At 36.3% G+C, this 20,270-nt stretch overlaps 1 protein-coding gene across 3 annotated transcripts; it reads right to left on the reverse strand.

The window, feature by feature from the left end:
• Window positions 1–1,237: 1,237 nt before the first annotated feature.
• Window positions 1,238–16,043, reverse strand: LOC128243454 (CCR4-NOT transcription complex subunit 10-like). Of its 3 annotated transcripts, none has more exons than XM_052961242.1 (18): window positions 15,929–16,043; window positions 15,455–15,681; window positions 15,000–15,162; window positions 14,521–14,582; window positions 13,865–14,020; window positions 12,975–13,058; window positions 11,908–12,013; window positions 11,071–11,241; window positions 10,080–10,288; window positions 8,654–8,769; window positions 8,140–8,274; window positions 6,829–6,906; window positions 6,492–6,605; window positions 5,206–5,336; window positions 4,055–4,099; window positions 3,055–3,176; window positions 2,139–2,211; window positions 1,238–1,471 (listed from the first exon to the last, which is right to left on the reverse strand). In XM_052961242.1, exons 2-18 carry the CDS (start codon window positions 15,671–15,673, stop codon window positions 1,347–1,349), a joined length of 2,109 nt encoding a protein of 702 aa, XP_052817202.1. In that variant the 5' UTR covers window positions 15,674–15,681; window positions 15,929–16,043; the 3' UTR covers window positions 1,238–1,346. The 3 variants fall into 3 exon arrangements, with proteins under 3 accessions (XP_052817202.1, XP_052817201.1, XP_052817200.1); XM_052961241.1 differs by having other exon boundaries at window positions 11,080–11,241; window positions 15,443–15,681; XM_052961240.1 differs by having other exon boundaries at window positions 15,443–15,681.
• Between the last annotated feature and the right edge of the window lie 4,227 nt (window positions 16,044–20,270).

Below are 20,270 nucleotides of genomic sequence, written 5' to 3' on the forward strand. Positions count from 1 at the left end.
TTTTTCTATTTTAAGTAACAGTGACCTTGACCCTTTAAAAACAATCGCAAGCTAGCACTTCACATAAGCTACCAACACACCAACTTTCATTAGTATCTATCAAGCTCAAGCTCAATTTATTGGGTGGAAACCTATGTTTGACTCCCGCTCGCCCGCCCAACAACATCCCCATTCTTATAACCTGTTTTTTGTTGAAAACCTGGTTAAAAATAAGAATTAAATGGCCTTTAAATGTGACCTTCACCTTGAGCTTAAAACCATGGATATTTAAAAGGACATATGCCAAGATATTTTACCATCCCAGGGCAGAGGAAGATCAAACTTGAGACATGAAAGATATGTACATTTGTAAGGGCCTTTGATTATTGGCCTCCATATGTGACTAGCAGGGCAAGGGACCTAAAAATTGCTCAGTTCTCAACTGTAAGTATCCACCTACAAACTGCAATGCCGTATGTACCGTACATGCATGCTGTTTGAATTGCTAGGTATATCAAGTCTTGGTAACCTTGACTTCTCAGCAAGGCTAGACATCATTTTTATGAGGTTATCATTTGAAAGTCACTTTTTAAAGAATAACAAATGTATTACAAACAAGTATGACGCTGAAACTTTATGGGTTGTTTTTGTCCAGTATAAAAAACTCAGAATTACAGCAACCATTATATGCCTGGTATTTTGTCTAAAACAAAAGATGTCACAAGGAATGCATGTTTGAATATATGCTGCTTTGTCTTAGATATGATATCTGTCAAAAACATAAGTGTAAGGTATTATGTCACTTGAATGAATAAAAATTTAACCAAACATTAAAAAGTCAATTAAGGTTATATGGAGTCACGAAACCTATGTTTGATGGCTGTGAGCAATTATGTGAAGTTTGAAGTCAATTGAATGAAGGGTAGGGAGTTATAAGTGAAACTCCCAACAAGAACTTAAATCAGAAACACAATGTGTGTTAAGTCTTATATCTAACTTCCTAAGTCCATCAGGGGCCATAATTTGTATTACAGATGATATGGAGTTATCTTGCCTAACTGTTATGGTCCTAAACAACTGTGTAAAGGATGAAGTGAGTTGATTGAAAGATATTGGTGTTAAAAGTGAAAATCAAACCCTAAAACTTTAACCGACCGAAGACACTGGGGCAAGTAGTTTATATAGACCTCCTTATTTTTCAAATAATAGTAAAAAATGATCAGCCTATGCTGTAGTAAATAAGAATACTATGTTATAAGGATTTTTATCAATTTAATTCCATAATTTAGCAAAAATCAATCTGTTGTAGAGTTCATTCAGATGCAGCAAGTCCATTGTTCAGTAATTCCCTGTCACCACCCTGCCCCTCATTCTGTATTCCAGGTTGAAGTGTTTCCACCCGGCTTCATGGACGCCACCTTCATGTCAATTCTGTTCGGGGTCACATGACCAAAGTGCTCCTTGATAACAAACTGTGCCATTTTTCTGCGACCTGCAGAGCAAAGTTAAAGATGCCTTAAATAAACTTGACAAAATCAGGAAAAACTGTTTCGTAGCATTGTAAACTAATGTAATAACAATATCCAACTTGTATAATGTCAGGTTGTTGTAATTGATTACTGTGTTAGGTTTTATATGAACAGTTGGATCCCCAGTAGCAGTGTGTGTATAATGGTGAATACATAGAAAAGTTAACTTTGTTTAAAATATTCATTCGAAGCAAAATGGTGCCTTCCGACGTAGCATTTATCACATGGTATACACACACTGAGTAGGTCACATACATAAACATAGACCGTTAGATCTCCAGTAGGACATATACATGCACATGTGTGCAATAAAAGGCTGTAATATGAGACATAAAATTAGAATCTGACTTCATTCTTCTCTTATGCATCTGTTTAACATTCAAGCTTTATTGCACTTTATAAGTTTAAACTTACTTATTTTACAACGATTGTTAAACAAGTTATTACAACATTACATTAATCACTCTCGTTGGCATGATTTTACACGAGAGTGTGGTCATGTGTCATGGAATTGACCCGGGTCGCCTAGGTGAGAAGCGAGTGCGTTAACCACTGCTCTAACCCCAGACAATTCCCCATAATTGAAAATGTTCTTAGTAATTGACCACTGTCATGAACAAATGCACAAACCTTCAATGAGGTCTAGATAGAGCTTGAGAAAATACATCTGGGCCGGCAGTGGCGCACCTATAAACTTCGAACTCTGTAATGAACGACAGATTTGACATAATTCAATATCTCAAATATAAACAAAAACTTTTTTTTAAACTAAACAGATTAGTTTTGAAGTCAAAACCATCAAATTTAAATCATTTAATGTTGAGTTAAATGGAGTATATTTCTTAAATAATTGAGAAATGCACTCCTACCACTTTCATTAGCTATCGTAAATTATTTGCAGCATGATCTTTAAAAAAAATCCATTGAGTTCTATGAATGAGCATAAAATGTGGATGGACAAAGATAGAAATACTGGTATGAAGTATGGATGGACAAAGACAGATATACTGGCATGAAATGTGGATGGACAAAGACAGATATACTGGCATGAAATGTGGATGGACAAAGACAGATATACTGGCATGAAATGTGGATGAACAACACGCACGCACACACACACAGATATACTGGCATGAAATGTGGGTGGACAAAGACAGATATAATGGCATGAAATGTGGGTGGACAAAGACAGATATACTGGCATGAAATGTGGATAGATAAAGACAGATATACTGGCATGTCATTTGGGTGGACAAAGACAGATATACTGGCATGAAATGTGGATAGATAAAGACAGATATACTGGCATGTATTGTGGGTGGACAAAGACAGATATACTGGCATGTATTGTGGGTGGACAAAGACAGATAAACCTGCATGAAATGTGGATAGATAAAGAGTCTTTATTAAAGACAGATATACTGGCATGTATTGTGGATGGACAAAGACAAAGATACTGGCATGAAATGTGGATGGACAAACAGACAGACATACTGACTCATATAACAAAGTTAAAATACAACATGGCTACAGATATAAGCCTTACCTCAGCCAGATAGTTTGTAGCCTTGTCATACTCCCCCCGTACGGCATGGGCTGCTGCCAAATTGTATTGTATGATAGCCTTAGCTGTCCTCACATCTCTTGGGCACCATGGATAAAACGCACCTAACAATTGTAATAAATACCATGTAGATCAGTTATTGTGCCATTGCTAGGTGATACGGCAAGATGGCTGTCACTGTTCGCACATGTTCAGGGCTCCACACGTAAAACACACCTGATAATGGTAATACAAACTTTGCAGATTAGTAATTGTGCCACAGCCAGGTGATACTAGGAGATAGTGTTCACCGTTCACCCACACCTTACGTGGGTATTGTACATATTTCCTTCCCAATAACCATGAATGTAAGGCTTTTCATAATATTGCTTTTCCGTATAAACTTATCAACAGAATAATACCCATAAATAAATACCTATTTAAATGTAAATTATCCAATTCTAGTTCATGCACCTTGTGTTCTGTTCTAAGGAAACAATAATGACATGTTCTGGGAGTGTTAGATCATTCAAGACCTATGGAATAACTTGAAGCGCTTTCTCCACTCGAAAAGTTTTGAAATTGAACTAGTTCAAACAATATTTTATAGGGAATAAACGTTGAAAGAAATTATTGCTGTATTAACTTTATAGTAATACTCAAAATACAGAGAAATAACTTCCGCATATTTAACAAAATACCTATATATATTTGAATCAACATTGGAAATGAAAAAGCTATTATGAAAAATGAATTACCGGTCAACGTCCATTTACAAAAATGAGTTTTTCTCAAAAATGGGCTTTTCAATCATAACTATCAGATATATAAATACATTTTTAGAAAGTGGCTTAATCTTACATATTTCTTTTACTTATCTGGTTTTAAGTTCTTTTTCTATTTAAAGTAAGTTCTGATTCTAATTCTCATTTGGCAGACTTCCCATTTTACTTGAGCTTTATTGTTCTGTCAAATAGTTTCATTGTAACGGAAGTTTTTGTACCTTTTATTTCTGGGTCTGATTCTTTCTCTAGCTTCTCGGTCTTTTCTGTAACAGAAACAGTACATATATTGTCTTTATGACAACGGTAATGGATATTTAAAGACTGTTTATTTCATAAAACCTGCATACATAGTTATTTGTTAGCAATGTATTGAACAAAAATGATAATTAAATGCTAAATTGCCACCTGAGACATGAAATTGCAAAGCTATGAAATCTGATTTATTTGCAAAAATCCAGTACAAAACCTGATACTAGTAAAAGTTCTCATCTGCATAGAATTGTTGATATTTAAAAACACTTTTTCTGAAAAAATAATTGGTTGGGCAGAAATGAGTGACCTGATTTTTCTAACCTCTCTCTTATACCAGCTTTTATCAACCTTCTTAAGTTGTGACATTTATTTTGAATTCGAGAGAAATTCACAATCTCAGTTAACATTAATTATCAGTTTACTGTGCATCCAATGAGTACTCTACTTATCATTTTGCTTGAGAACCCATTATTCTAAAACATAGGCATCCCATACACAAAACTAATCCTGAAGACATTTTTATACAGTGATATTTTTTTTTTAAGTATTTTCATCATCTGTTCCTTCCAAATTGAGAATTTTTACAACTTTGGGGAAAATACAGTCATGCCAAAATAGCAAACATAAAAGCAAATATACATGTTTTACTTTTTTATGCATACATTATGTTGTAAAAGAGCTAGTCTTATAAAGATTTTTTTTAAGAAATTCATTTACAGAATTTGAATTTAATTAATTGGGAAAATATAAAATTTTGGAAAAAATTAACACTTTTTTCCCAAGGGAAACAGCCCTTGGAAGGCTGAAAATTGTACCAAAAAAATCACTGTTATAAGGGATGCATTCAAGGAAATTTGAACATCAATCAATGATTAGATAAAATCTACTAATCCTAATGATCCCAATTTATTACGCTCAATTGGGAAGAAAGCAACCAGCTGATATGGATATGAACCAAGATAGCACAGCCTTTCCCGTGGCAAGGCTTGAATCCAGAGAGGGGGAAACCTATACATAGCTAAAAATCCTAATCCTAAAAGCATGAAATTAGTTGATGTGTCAGGAATTCAAGTCCATGGAAGAGTAAGAAGAACTCTCAGTGTTGTCTTGTACCTACCTGGGTCTAGCTTGTTGTCAGGGAGCGTGGTGGCAACATCGGTGACGAGGTCCGGGTTGAGGTGCTGGATCCCATCAGCAATACGGTCCAGCGACACCAGGGCCTCACCCATATACATGTGGGCCAGGTAACTGAAAACAATTAATACTAGGAATAAACAGAAACTTCATGTTGGCAGACATTATCATATTTTTGCTATATGTACATTTTAATGCATCAATTAGAATTTTATAAAAATCTAAAGAGCTGTCACAGAGAGAGTGCGCTCGACTTTTTTGCCGCTTTTCAGTGTAAGGATTGAAATTTTTTGGCAAAACATGCATGGATTACTGTATTAAGTCTCAGTTCATTTAATCAAGTAGTTATTGAGTTATAAACAGCTTACACGCAAAACCTTAACCTTGATTTCTAAGTCAAATTATTAAAGCCCATAATTTGCATAATATTCAAAAAAGTGTTATCTAATTTCATTTATTTAGTAGGTTAGATAGTTGGGAATATATATCTAAAGTTTCAATGCAATACATGATGTGTTTTCTGAGATATTGACTTAAATGTTGATACATGCAAAACCTTAAACAGAATTCAAATAATAGGGCAAATATTAACATTAAATGCAAACTAGAGATATCTAGCTTGGTTAATCAAGTACCGGTAGGTTGGATGGATGCAAAACCGTAACCAGAATTTCTAAGTCGAATAAAAAAGGGCGATTATTTGCATTAAATGCAAACAAGAGTTATCTAACTTGGTTAATTAAGTAGGTTGGATGGTCGAGTTCCATTGTATAAAGCTTCAATGCAATACATCAAGTAGTTGCTGAGTGCTATTCCAGTAAAACATATAACCAATGGGGGGAAGGCAATTATTTAAATAGTATATAGGTTGGTGTCTTTTTTCGCTAATTTGGACCCAGAAAGGGTAATTTTGCTTCTGTAGGGGGGTGGTATATTTAAAAGTGCCTTCCCCCCGGGGGTTATATGTTTATATGGAATAGCCCTGAGATATAAACCTATGTGTGCTTACATGCAAAACCTTAACCAAGGTGTGACACCGATGCCAGGGTGAGTAGTATAGCTCTCCTTATTCTTCGAATAGTTGAGCTAAAAAAAACTCTTTTCACCACCACTTAAAACAGCAGTACCTACAGAGTCATTTCTAATGAAGGATTTAAAAGGTTGATAGATAATGTGACATTTATTATGAACTATTTTAGATCTATCTTTATTGTCTGTGTAAGTTATTACTAAGAAGGAAACTAAATCCTGACCCATGTCCACACTAACCTCTGTGCGCCCGAGATTCTGGGCAGTTTAAGAAGTGTACCCGCATACTCCAGGGCCATGGTGTAGTCGTTCAAACACAGGGCCACGTACGAACTCGCACACAACACAGAACACCTGCATGATTAATGAAATTCTTCCAGTAAGACAATATTAAACAAAAAGAAAAAGATGTAATTTGTAAACTACTTAATATATAAACTGATCCTCATCTATATACTAGTATTCTTTATAGCAATACCAAGACATATCAGCTATGTAAGGTTCTGTCTTAACCTTTTCTGTAACCTCCATATGTGGATTTTTAGAAAGGCCTGGTGCATTGATGTGAATTATTTACCTGAGGTTGTGTACTTCTGGAGCCCTCATGGGGTTACCGGGTGGGGCCTGCAACAGGACTGCTTCTGGACCCAGCTTCCTGTACAAGCAAAGAGCAAATGTAATATAGATCATGTCATTATACAGGTAATGTAATGGCAATAGATTAATACTAATAGCAAAAGTATTAACCTTTATAAAAAATATTTTAATATGTATGTTTTTACTTCAAAAGGTTAAATATTTTACCACATAAATGTTCTTGTGATAACTTGAAAGTAAACTTCCAGTCTCTGACAGTTAACATCTGGGTCCTTATATATGAAACACCTACAGGTAAATGTTCAACTCAGATTTTTAATTGGGTTTTTGGAAGGTGAACTGAAGAAAACTGTTAAAGTTTATAAAAACAATTGCAAATAATGACTAGATCTTGATCTCATAAATAACTTCACATCAATAATATTCAACTGAAGAAGAAAACACTTATTCGGCCCCGGAACAACTATACAGGCGCTGAACTATAAGAGCCCAAATAGTCTGTGTGAGCTCAAGGCAGCAAGATTTTAGACACCTTTCTTAACAATGCTATATGTTAACACTTCACACATGCCATAGACAATGGTACACAAGCAAACTATCTGGAGTAAGATACTTCTTAGCCAACATTTACAAAAGGTCCCTCTACTTTTGGAACAGGGTCTGACTTCAGGATTTATCTTAATGCTATCATCTTTAAAGAATCTATTTATGTATCATTGTATGAACTTATACGTTACAAAAATGCATGCTAAATTCATTTCTACAGTGTAACCTTCCATGCAGGAACATGTAAAACGAGCTCATTATTAACCTCTAGTGTTTGAGTGTCAGCACTTGACCTTTTTTTTTATCAAAAACTTTAAATGGCTTAACCGTTTTAAATCTTCAATGTGGGCATGTCTTTATTTATGACCCTTAATATATTATACTATGGTAATCAAGCACTAACTGGCATATTGTTCCACTGTAGCAAGCTTCATACACTACGTGACATAGAAGACAGATAGCACCAGGTCGGCGCATGGTGAATTTAGAGACGATTTAGGATCACAGATTTTTTATTTTTTTTATTAAAGAAATGAAAATCCTCAAAGAACCAATGAAATCGTCCTTTTTTCAACAAATCACAAAATTCCAATTCCACTAATATACACAAGTTCACAGTATTGCAAAATATAAATCAATTATTTTACATTTTTGAATAATGATTTCCAGAATCAGAAGTATGAGCATAAAATCAGATTCAGACCATTTGTCTGGGCATGCCACTGGAATATGTCCCCATTCTTACCCGTCCTCCTTATCCTCGTTTTGTGATGTGTCTGTGGGCGAGGTCTCTGGCACCCCTGACAGCAGCTGCAGGGCGTTACGCAGACACAGGGATGCAAACTCCAGGGTCGCAGCTGGGATGGCCGGTGTACCAACACTACATCAGTAGAATAAGATTCAGAAGTAGTATGTTCTAACACAGAAATTACACCATCTAATAATAAAAAAAAAATTATAATATTTTTTCTGTATTTACCATTTATTTAAATAATGTGTTCAGGTACTTACATGCTTATATCTAAAATGCATCAGTCCATTTTATTTTTCTAAACAACCCTTTGAAGGTAATGTATGGATACTTTAAAGTAGTTAAACAAATCACTTCAAAGAAAGGCATTGTTTAAAGAGACGTAGCTGTAATATAGATAGACTTCATCAAAATTCACTAATCCTAAATTCTTGCAATGATATATGTATGATATGTGTTATTTCAATGTATTTCCATGAAATTAATTATGATTAAACTAAAGTTTCACCTGTTTTTGTCCTGGTTGACTCCAGGGCCCATGATGAGCTTCCTGTGAACCCCGCTACCCACACTGCCTTGGATCACTTCCTGTCGCTTCTGTAACTTACGGTCATCATCATTGTTCTGAAATGAGAGAAGGGGATTTGTGTATTTCTTTACAAGTTGAAAAGGTTACTTTTCGAATATAAACATAGGAATAGGTTTTATACTTACAGACCTTATTAACTGTCCCTTTAAGATTGACTAAGTATTTGGAGTGTTCCCCTCTCAATGGCAGTTAAGTTTCATGTAGTGTGGCCATTACATGTCAAAAACTAGTTCCACTGGAAGACAACTCAAATGGATGGTAATAATTTTAATCAGCGTTTAAAAACAGTATACTAGTGGGATAAATCATCATTTAAACGCCTGAAGAAGAAAACGTACACTATGCAATGACCAGGTAGACACAGAAAAACGCTTAATCATTGTGTTGAATTTTATAAGTCCTTAAAACAATAATTTTACGCTTATTTCGTATTAAATTCATTTTGAATTTTATCCATAGGACAAATCATTAAAATAGCTTTATTTATTATCATTCTGATTTTTAAGAAAAAAGCCAAAACCCCAGAATGGGCGAAATGCCCCTAAAGCAAACCGTATGGTATGTGCTACAAGCATTAGCCAAAATATGTCTCCTCTCTATTCTCAATAACGCTTCCTAATATAATCAAATGGTTGAACGACATGAAAATCAGGATCGAAAGACCTGAGCGAAAATAACTTTTCCGACCATGACCCAGATTTGGTCCAATGACCTAAATTTGCCAACAGCCAAGAGCTAATCCAGGTTGACTTCGTCATAGATTGTGAACTATTGAAACAGTAATTGAACATTAAACAGCAGAAAAAAACAAAATCTCAAGAATTAAATACTGGATCATCGAAATGAATGAAATATAAATAATCTAAAATAGATGGATATGCACATCAGATTTTCAGTTATAGTGTGTTATTACCCAAGTTGATTAGGTTCGTGAGCAATCCACAATCAAATTAATAAATGTCTAATGAAATCTGAATAAAATGAATGTAAATAACTAATCAGTCGTACTTTTATACCAAGTTTTATAGTTTTCATGAACTTTTATTTTGATAACATAATTGAATTTTTTTCGAACTGACGTGAAAGAATATTTACAAAATTTGAGTATGATATCAATCCCTTATGTTAACAACACTGTCATCTTGAACAAAGTTCTAAAAATTTGTCCTAATGTAAGTTATACTTGTAATGATAGGACATCAAATTGATTTTGTTACTTCCCACAGCAATCATATATAATGTGCATTACCAAAATTTTCATTCTTAACCTTCCATCTGGTTCTACATCGAAACATTGTTTGGTAAAACTTTTCTGAGATAGAACACATTATCCTATAAGCCATACCTCTCTGTACGCCATGATGCAGCACTCAGCCAGGCGGAGCCAGAGATGCGGGTTCACCTGGTAGATTTGCACAGCCTCAATGAGACACTCAAACGCAGGCATGGCCTTCCCACAATGCAGCAGCTCGATACCCATGTTGTACATAAGCTCAAAGTGGCGAGACATCCCGAGACAGTGTAAAGGCCGACCAGACAGTGTCAGGCTTCCACCTGGAGAACAATCCATGTAGAAAACATTCATTAAGTTCAGAAAATTATTAAAAGAACAGTTGCGAAAGTTGCTTTTTTTACCTATATTGAGGTTGAATCAATCTTTTCCAACAATGCTTCATTCCATTCTTAGTATGTTTATCAAAATAGATGTTTTTATTCAGTAACTGATTTAAAAAAAATCATTCAAAGCTACAATCACAACCACAATTGCTTTATTTTAATAGGTCTTATGGACAAAACTATTCCAGACAACATTTAAATGATCCTGATTAAAGGGACTAGACGCCAGATGATAGCATTGCAATTAAAAAAGAAAATTGTCGAAAACTTAACATTCCATTGATATCATTGTGTACAGCCCATTGACTCTAACTAACTGATGTATCACATCACTTACAACACATGTTTCTTATGCAGTTTGTGCATATATTTCCAAAGCAAACTTTACTGGGTTTGCCTCACATGCAATTCCCAGTAATTTTTAAATAAGTGATGATATATGTATCTTTACTAAACACGGGACCTATATGTGCTAGATATACACACTATAAACAGAGATACCAGTATGCTCTATTTTTAACAGGCTAAATTAGCATGACAGTAATAAAATATTATTTTAATCATGTAACATAGTGCATTATCAGCCTCATACTACCTCATATTGAGAATTCTAGGCTTGTTATAAGGAAATACTGTTTTTGCCGATTTTGGGACCATCTGGTGTCAAGTCCCTTTATAGTGGGAACACATCCAAGCAATATCAGACCAAAAAGTCCGACCATTATCACCAGCATGTTGTCGATTCTGGTCTGTTGAACGCCTCATCTCCCGTACGACATTCTCATTCTCCTGCAGAGCCTTACGGAAGTAGAACGCCCCGAGGTGGTGCTTCCGTAGATGGAAGTGGACACAGCCCATGTTATTGTAGTGCATCACAGTCAGACACTCTCCTGGGAAACAGAGATTATGATACATACATTGAATATGATATTGGGCCAATTGTTCAGAACTTTGATAAAGTTAACAACTTTGTAAATTTCATTGTTATTAAATTTCAAATCTTTATTGCTCTTGAAGTTTAATGGATACACTTGTGATCCGCAGTTTTTCTTACAAGACTTGAGACAACTGTTTCAGCTGTACTTGTTTTATTTAAATATATAAGCACATAGTATCATATTGTTCACATTTAAATGTTATTGTGTTGTTAATCACATTTTAAAATTTCACAAAGTTCTGAACAAGCGCCCTATTGTGTTTTAAATCGCAACTTTTTATAATTATATGACTTATAGATAGCTGTTCTACCCATTATACTTAACATTGCAATGTTAAATGGTCAATAATTAACAAGCAAATACATCTACCTGAGGTTATTAGTCGTAAATTACAGAATGAATTAACAAGAGCTGTCACAGAGACAGCGCGCTCTACTTTTCTGCTGCTTTTAAGTTTTGGTGAGGCGTGCATGGATTACTTTAAAATTAGATTACATGCAAATCCTTAATCAGTAAAAAAGGGGGGACAACATATGCACAACAGAGTTATCTTACTGGATTAATATAGAAGATCAAAAAAATGAAAAAATGGAGAACCATGTTTATTAGTGTTTTAACCTTTATCTGTATGCATCTGAGGCCCTGATCCAAGCATCTTCATGGCTTTCCTGTAGTTTCCCCTCAGATACTCAAAGTTTGCCTTCAGGAAAACCACTGACGTGTTCTGTGGAGAGAGGAAAATATATTTGTAAATATGTATTTTAAATACATACTATATGCTTTGGTATCATGAATAATCAATTATATAATTATGATTATGTTTGCGTCTGTATAAAATGTTGTGTTTTATGACTGATGTATATACTAGGGCATTATAATTGAAACTAATACTCTTATTCAGAAACAAAAGTTGTCTTCAATATTTCACCAAGCAGTGAAGAAATCAAGACAAGGCTATACATGGGTACTTCAAAAAGTCCTGTTATATGGTAAATGTCATGCAAACCACAATAGATTAGATACATGAAATTGTTGTAAAACAAAGATGTATGTATGCCATCTGTACACAGTGGCACTATTGTATTCCTTCTAACCATTGTCTAAAACCATCAGGCAAGTCTGCCCTTGGTGCATTATCTTAGTATTAGTTAGAATAATTCAGTTACTCCTTTCTGAAATCCTTCCCTTATAAATGATATATGTAAACCAACCAAACTGCTAATCTCCTTTAACCATCTCCTTCACAGCAGCAACATACTTTACAGTTAAAGGAGTTGTTGTTGTCCATAATGGTGGCCATCTTTTATACTTAATTGAAAAGCTTTATATATCTTAAAAGATTACACTATTTCATCTTCATCATGAATGAACGGATTGATAAATAGGTGTGAAATACCAAATTGGGACTGCAACTTTTTACTTCAAAATAGCGTTTATTTTGAAATAGAGATTAATTAGTATTAATTAAAAAATTATTAAACAAAGAAGGAATGAAATTGGGACAATTTATTTCAAAATAGCATTAAACTTTGGATAAACGGTGTTCAGAATAGCGGTGTTTAGATCTATACCATACCTTTTTAAGTATCTTCACAACTATAGCCAATACATCAATAATGTTCAAAAAAAATTACCAGTTTCAACAGGATATAGAGGAACATGAGGAAACCAGCTACAGTACTTACAGAAGATTGCACATTCATTAATGCTTTAATTTCTCGTTTGCATGCTTTCAGTGACTTCATCATGACTAGACATCTGGTCTTGAACTGAAACCAAAAAATGAAGATTTTGGAAATTAAATAACAAAATCATTTATATTCAGGAATACTTTCTAAACATAAAATACCAAGAATTATTTATATCGGCAAGAACTGTCACAAAACAGCCCACTCAACTCTATGCCACTTTCTCTTTGAGCTACATAACTGATTACCATGTATGTTTGATTTAATATGTGCATGTCAAATACATGGGCCATAACTTGTATTGAGGATCATATAGAGTTAACTAACTTAATTATCACTAGTGCGAAGTACAAATGTTCATTGCATGAGGATCACAAGTAAATGGAATGAATGGATAAAGGACCAAAAGTCCAAAATTCCTAAAAACACTTAACAAACTTTGTCAATCAGGGGTAATACTTTCAAAAGAGGCTCATTTAGAGTTGTCTAACTTAATTGTCTGATGGCACTTTACAATTGTCTTAAGTTTCAAATCGACTGAATGAACAGTTTAAGATACGACTCAAAATCCAAACATGCCAAAAAACTAACCACAGAAGTCTGGTCAAGAGAAAGAGAAAATCCCTCCTTATTCCATGAAAAGTAGAGCTAAAAAGTGTATCACAGTCATTTACTACGCCAAAAAACTATTTCTTGTTCTTTGTCTATTGTAAATTTGGCATAATTTACTCTATTCCCTCAAATTTTGCTACACTGGGCTTGTTGGTCAGATGTCATATGCAAACTCTTGAATTATGCACAATGACTAAGAATCCATTGATTTAAATTATACCAGTAGAAACTTCAATAACATAAGTGAATAATAGTGCATATTCTACAAGCTTTACCACACTAAGCATAGGTCTCCAGTTTTCCCAGGAAGACTCTGTGTTGGATGGTGATCCCTCTTTTCCTTCTTCCCGGCCTGGCTCGCGTTCCGTCGTGATCCGGCCGTTTAACACATTCTTCTCAATATAAGTAAGCAGACCCATTGCCTTCTCAGGCTGAAATAGATGAATGTCATACACTTCCAACTAATTTATGATATGCACTGGCATTAGTTTCAATATTCTGTAAAAAGTCACAATAGAAAAGATTAGTAGCAATCATATTTTACACACTTATCTAGACTTGTGAAATAACTAATCTAGCGTTACATATAAGAGTCATAATGGATGTAAATACACTAAAAGTGCTCTAATTATTTAAAATTGTTATATGGGTGTACCATTCCTACAGTCAATTAACAATCAATTTGACTTTGGATATGTAAAATACATGTATATTTGAAATTCAATGTGTCAGTACACTTACTTTCACATTTGCCATTACCCTTTATTGAATGAAACCAAGCTGTACGACCAGTACACACTTTGCAAAATTAAGTAAGGGCGTAAAATATACTTCAAGTAAAATGTTTTTTGCAGATTTGCTAATCTTTATTTATTTCACAAAATTAAAATATTCATCAATTGTTTTCCACTTGTAATCACTGACAAGTTACCTGGTATGTACAAAGATACAACTCAACTTGCAGCAATAGAACTTTCTTGCATAGGCCTTCATCTGTAAAGAAATCAAAACACTGCTGAAATCATTTTAAAGCTCTAAATTAAAACTAGAAAGACGTTTAGAGAAAGGGTTCCTCACAAGGGCTAGTTAAGTTTCTACCTATGTTAGTCATTGCTTCAGCCCCATCTCAACCATTGTGAAGACAGTTAACAGCTGATAAATATGAGCAATATTTCAGCATGTTTTTTTGGTAGAAACCAGCACTGGTAGGACCTTGGTAAGAGAGGGACAACTTTCCACTACCAGACCAAGTTTTCTTTACTTTGAGAGGTACAATTATATCTACAAAAGGTCAATATAGAGCAGGGATTCAATAAACACAGCCAGTCTATAATGGCCTTTAAATCCTAAAAATAACAGTAATTAGTTTTGTTTTTTTAGTACTCAAAGAATAATCCTTGAAAGCCTGACCTCCAGTTGAGCTGAGCGGATCAATGAAGGGGAAGAGTTTATCCAGGATGGCGAGAGAGGCGCGGTTCTGGCGGAGGTGGTAGAGGATAATGGCCTGGTTGTAGAACAGAACACTGTGATCTACGTCCTCCAATCCCTCCCCACTATCGAGGTTCACATGCGCCTGGAGGAAAACAATTGTGCATGATTGAAGAGAATTGCAAAGGTTGTATGTTTGTACCCAGAAAAGGGCATAACATAGTAGACCTTTTTAAAATAACCTTTAAAAAAATGGTTAAACTTCTACTTAGAGAAAAGATGACATTGGAGTATAAAGAGTATTACATAGAGATAAACATTACATTTGCTGGCAGTGTAAACAAAAGCTATATGTATCAATATCTGTAGCTTAATTTACCAACAGTCATTTTGCTGACAGAATTTAAGATCATTTACGACACTACCATCTGACAAACGTTTGCAAGGCTCTGTCTGAAATCGTCTGTGCTCTGTGATCCTGACAGACAGAAGTCTGCAACGGCCTTGTTATGGACAACACGGGGGTCATTGCCACGCAGAACCATAAGTTTGTTCATGATGTTGCAGCATGATGTGAACTGTTTCCGGTCAAACTCCTGCATGGCCAAAGTGGCGAGCTCCTTCTGCTGCTCTGTGACTTGAGCATTCTCACCCATTATGTGCTCTGAAATCAACAGGCATGCATGTTATCATTATATTATTTTACCAATGGTAATAAAATTAACAACACAGCTGAATGAGCGTTTAATTACACCGATAATAGGAGTGAAATACCCGTTTTTTCAAGTCGATCTATTAGATACGTAGCAGTTTCTTTGTGGATTTGAAGACAAAAAACATATATCGACAAAATGCATTGAAAACCGATACACATTTGACAATAAATTTTAACTAATTCACACAATACTTACGAGCCTTCAACAGCAAATCAGTGTCACGTAGAAGCTTATTCTTAAAATGGTTACATCTCGGCAGTTTCCAGTCTCATGCTACAGCTAAACGACGGTCACCAGCCCTTGGGTTTCCACGGAACCAATTTTAAGACGCAGGGCTAATTATATGTGTCTATAATGTGTTTGTAATTTTCATATTATTAAAATTCTCTGTCTGGTATGAATATATTAAACAAGAGCACCAACTATCGCAAAATACGCTCGTCCTATTTCAAGTTTGGTTATACATGTAACCTGGGAGTAGGATTACATTTTGTTATTGACCCAGTTGTAACTTGTTGTACGTTAAGCCACTATAGAGAGCGGACACCATAATGCACCCTTAGTGGCTGTTGCTGTCGAGCCTTATCAATATGTTCTACTTATACACCTTCTGACCACAATTGGTGATAATTGGACAAAGGCTTCTAAAGTTATTGATCAGCCAAGGCCGATTTCAGATATTTTTTTACGATTAGAGAGCGATTACACTGGAGTGATTCGAGCGATTTATCTGGTTAACTAAATTGTCCGAGATATTATGCATTTACACATTCTGACCAACCTTGGTGATGCTGGGACAAATGCTTCTCAAGTCACAAGTTTTAATAATGTTGATCTTCTCACAATACGTCCCCAAATGATATAATTTTACGATTCGGACAGATATGTAATCACCCCATGCTTGTATGGAGGATGGGCAGGCTATCGAGGTGTTATTTTAACTAAATGACATGAAACTTCGCAGCGGAACTCATATATATATATATGTACACAGTTACTCGGAGATAAACTCATCGACACCAAACACTTCGGTCCGGCTCAAAGCCACTTATAGCTACTAAGAACTGCTAAGAGATACTTAAAAACAGTATGTAATTAATAAAATGAATATTCACATTTTTTATACAAATATTAAAGTATACAAGTAAAGTGACAGACTGTCATATGAGGTCGTTGATATGAGATTGGGTCTCGAAAGAAGCATTATCATATTGATTTACGTATAAGATAATAAAAACATGACTTTTATGCGAACTTGCAAAAGTTAAAAATGGCCATCTAAATAGCGAAATATGTTATTACATTGCTAGACTTCTTGTGTTTATATAATATAAAGCTCATAAGTCTGAGCGACAATATTGATTTATACAAGTATATTTCAATACATAGTTAAAATAATCGATTAAACATTTTCTTTTGAATAATGTACGTTATCACATATGTGCGAATATAAGGCAGTATCAAAAGTGAGACAAAAGCAAATCCTAAAAGCCAAATTTGAAGACCCGTCTTCCATAGAAGACACTGAAGGAATACGAAATGGATGTTAAAACTGTTGAAAGTATTTAATATGCTTGCGTTGATCATACATACTGACTCCAATCAGTTGACTGTGCTGTTAATTAATATCGCATTTATAATGCATAGTTCATAACAATACGATCATGATGCATTTATTACTTCTTTGGATTAATTTAAAGCTGCACTCTCACAGATTGAACATTTTGACAACTTTTTTTCTTTTTTTTTGCCTTGGAATGAGCCAATTCTGCAAAAATCCATGGAAGGCAGTTATATAAGACTGCTGACAGAAAATTAGAACGCAGATTTTTATATACAAGTTCAAAAAATGTTGTTTTATGCCTATTTCTTAAACTGTTAGTAAAGGTTTTTAAAAGCCATAAAACATTAATTTTCGAATGGAAATATGAAACTCTGTGATCTGATCTTTTGTCAGCAATATGATATATATATCATTGGTTTGCAGATATATTCGCAAAAAAATGCTCTTTCCAAGACAAAACATAAAAAAAGTTGTAAAAATGGTAAATCTGTGAGAGTGCAGCTATAAGGAGATGTCTGTAACGAGTCTTATACAATGTTTAATTAATAACTCCTTTCGTGAAGGAGAGAGGATGTAACCGTGAAGGAGAGAGGATGTAACCGTGAAGGTGAGAGGATGTAACCGTGAAGGAGAGAGGATGTAACCGTGAAGGAGAGAGGATGTAACCATGAAGGATGTAACCGTGAAGGAGAGAGATGTAACCGTGAAGGAGAGAGGATGTAACCGTGAAGGAGAGAGATGTAACCGTGAAGGTGAGAGGATGTAACCGTGAAGGAGAGAGGATGAGGATGTAACCGTGAAGGTGAGAGGATGTAACCGTGAAGGAGAGAGGATGTAACCGTGAAGGAGAGAGGATGTAACCGTGAAGGTGAGAGGATGTAACCGTGAAGGTGAGAGGATGTTACCGTGACAGTGAGAGGATGTAACCGTGAAGGAGAGAGGATGTAACCGTGATAGTGAGAGGATGTAACCGTGAAGGACAGAGGATGTAACCGTGAAGGTGAGAGGATGTAACCGTGAAGGAGAGAGATGTAACCGTGAAGGTGAGAGGTTGTAACCGTGAAGGAGAGAGATGTAACCTTGAAGGAGAGAGGATGTAACCGTGAAGGAGAGAGGATGTAACCGTGAAGGTGAAAGGATGTAACCGTGAAGGAGAGAGGATGTAACCGCGTGAAGGAGAGAGGATGTAACCGTGAAGGAGAGATGTAACCGTGAAGGAGAGAGGATGTAACCGTGAAGGAGAGAGGATGTAACCGTGAAGGAGAGAGATGTAACCGCGTGAAGGAGAGAGGATGTAACCTTGAAGGAGAGAGGATGTAACCGCGTGAAGGAGAGAGGATGTAACCGTGAAGGAGAGAGGATGTAACCGTGAAGGTGAGAGGATGTAACCGTGAAGGAGAGAGGATGTAACCGTGAAGGTGAGAGGATGTAACCGTGAAGGAGAGAGGATGTAACCGTGAAGGTGAGAGGATGTAACCGTGAAGGAGTTAGGATGTAACCGTGAAAGAGAGAGGATGTAACCGTGAAGGTGAGAGGATGTAACCATGAAGGAGAGAGGATGTAACCTTGGAGGAGAGAGGATGTAACCGTGAAGGTTAGAGGGTGTAACCGTGAAGGAGAGAGGATGTAACCGTGAAGGTGAGAGAATGAAACCATGAAGGAGAAAGGATGTAACCGTGAAGGAGAGAGAAGATGTAACCGTGAAGGATAGAGGATGTAACCGCGTGAAGGAGAGAGGATGTAACCGTGAAGGAGAGAGGATGTAACCGCGTGAAGGAGAGGATGTAACCGTGAAGTAGAGAGGATGTAGCCGTGAAGGTGAGAGGATGTAACCGTGAAGGAGAGAGGATGTAACCGTGAAGGTGAGAGGATGTAACCGTGAAAAAGAGAGGATGTTACCGTGATAGTGAGAGGATGTAACCGTGAAGGAGAGAGGATGTATAACCGTGAAGGAGAGAGGATGTAACCGTGAAGGAGAGAGATGTAACCGTGAAGGAGAGAGGATGTAACCGTGAAGGTGAGAGGATGTAACCGTGAAGGTGAGAGGATGTAACCGTGAAGGAGAGAGGATGTTACCGTGAAGGAGTTAGGATGTAACCGTAAAGGAGAGAGGATGTAACCGCGTGAAGGAGAGGATGTAACCGTGAAGGAGAGAGGATGTAACCGTGAAGGTGAGAGGATGTAACCGTGAAGAAGAGAGGATGTTACCGTGATAGTGAGAGGATGTAACCGTGAAGGAGAGAGGATGTATAACCGTGAAGGAGAGAGGATGTAACCGTGAAGGTGAGAGGATGTAACCGTGAAGGAGAGAGATGTAACCTTGAAGGAGAGAGGATGTTACCGTGATAGTGAGAGGATGTAACCGTGAAGGAGAGAGGATGTAACCGTGAAGGAGAGAGGATGTAACCGTGAAGGAGAGAGGATGTAACCGTGAAGGAGAGAGGGTGTAACCGTGAAGGTGAGAGGATGTAACCGTGAAGGTGAGAGGATGTAACCGTGAAGGTGAGAGGATGTTACCGTGACAGTGAGAGGATGTAACCGTGAAGGAGAGAGGATGTAACCGTGATAGTGAGAGGATGTAACCGTGAAGGACAGAGGATGTAACCGTGAAGGTGAGAGGATGTAACCGTGAAGGAGAGAGATGTAACCGTGAAGGTGAGAGGTTGTAACCGTGAAGGAGAGAGATGTAACCTTGAAGGAGAGAGGATGTAACCGTGAAGGAGAGAGGATGTAACCGTGAAGGTGAAAGGATGTAACCGTGAAGGAGAGAGGATGTAACCGCGTGAAGGAGAGAGGATGTAACCGTAAAGGAGAGAGGATGTAACCGTGAAGGAGAGAGGATGTAACCGTGAAGGTGAGAGGTTGTAACCGTGAAGGAGAGAGATGTAACCTTGAAGGAGAGAGGATGTAACCGTGAAGGAGAGAGGATGTAACCGTGAAGGTGAAAGGATGTAACCGTGAAGGAGAGAGGAT

The sequence above is a fragment of the Mya arenaria genome, chromosome 8 (assembly GCF_026914265.1).
Source record: "Mya arenaria isolate MELC-2E11 chromosome 8, ASM2691426v1".
In the NCBI taxonomy this organism is placed as follows: domain Eukaryota; kingdom Metazoa; phylum Mollusca; class Bivalvia; order Myida; family Myidae; genus Mya; species Mya arenaria.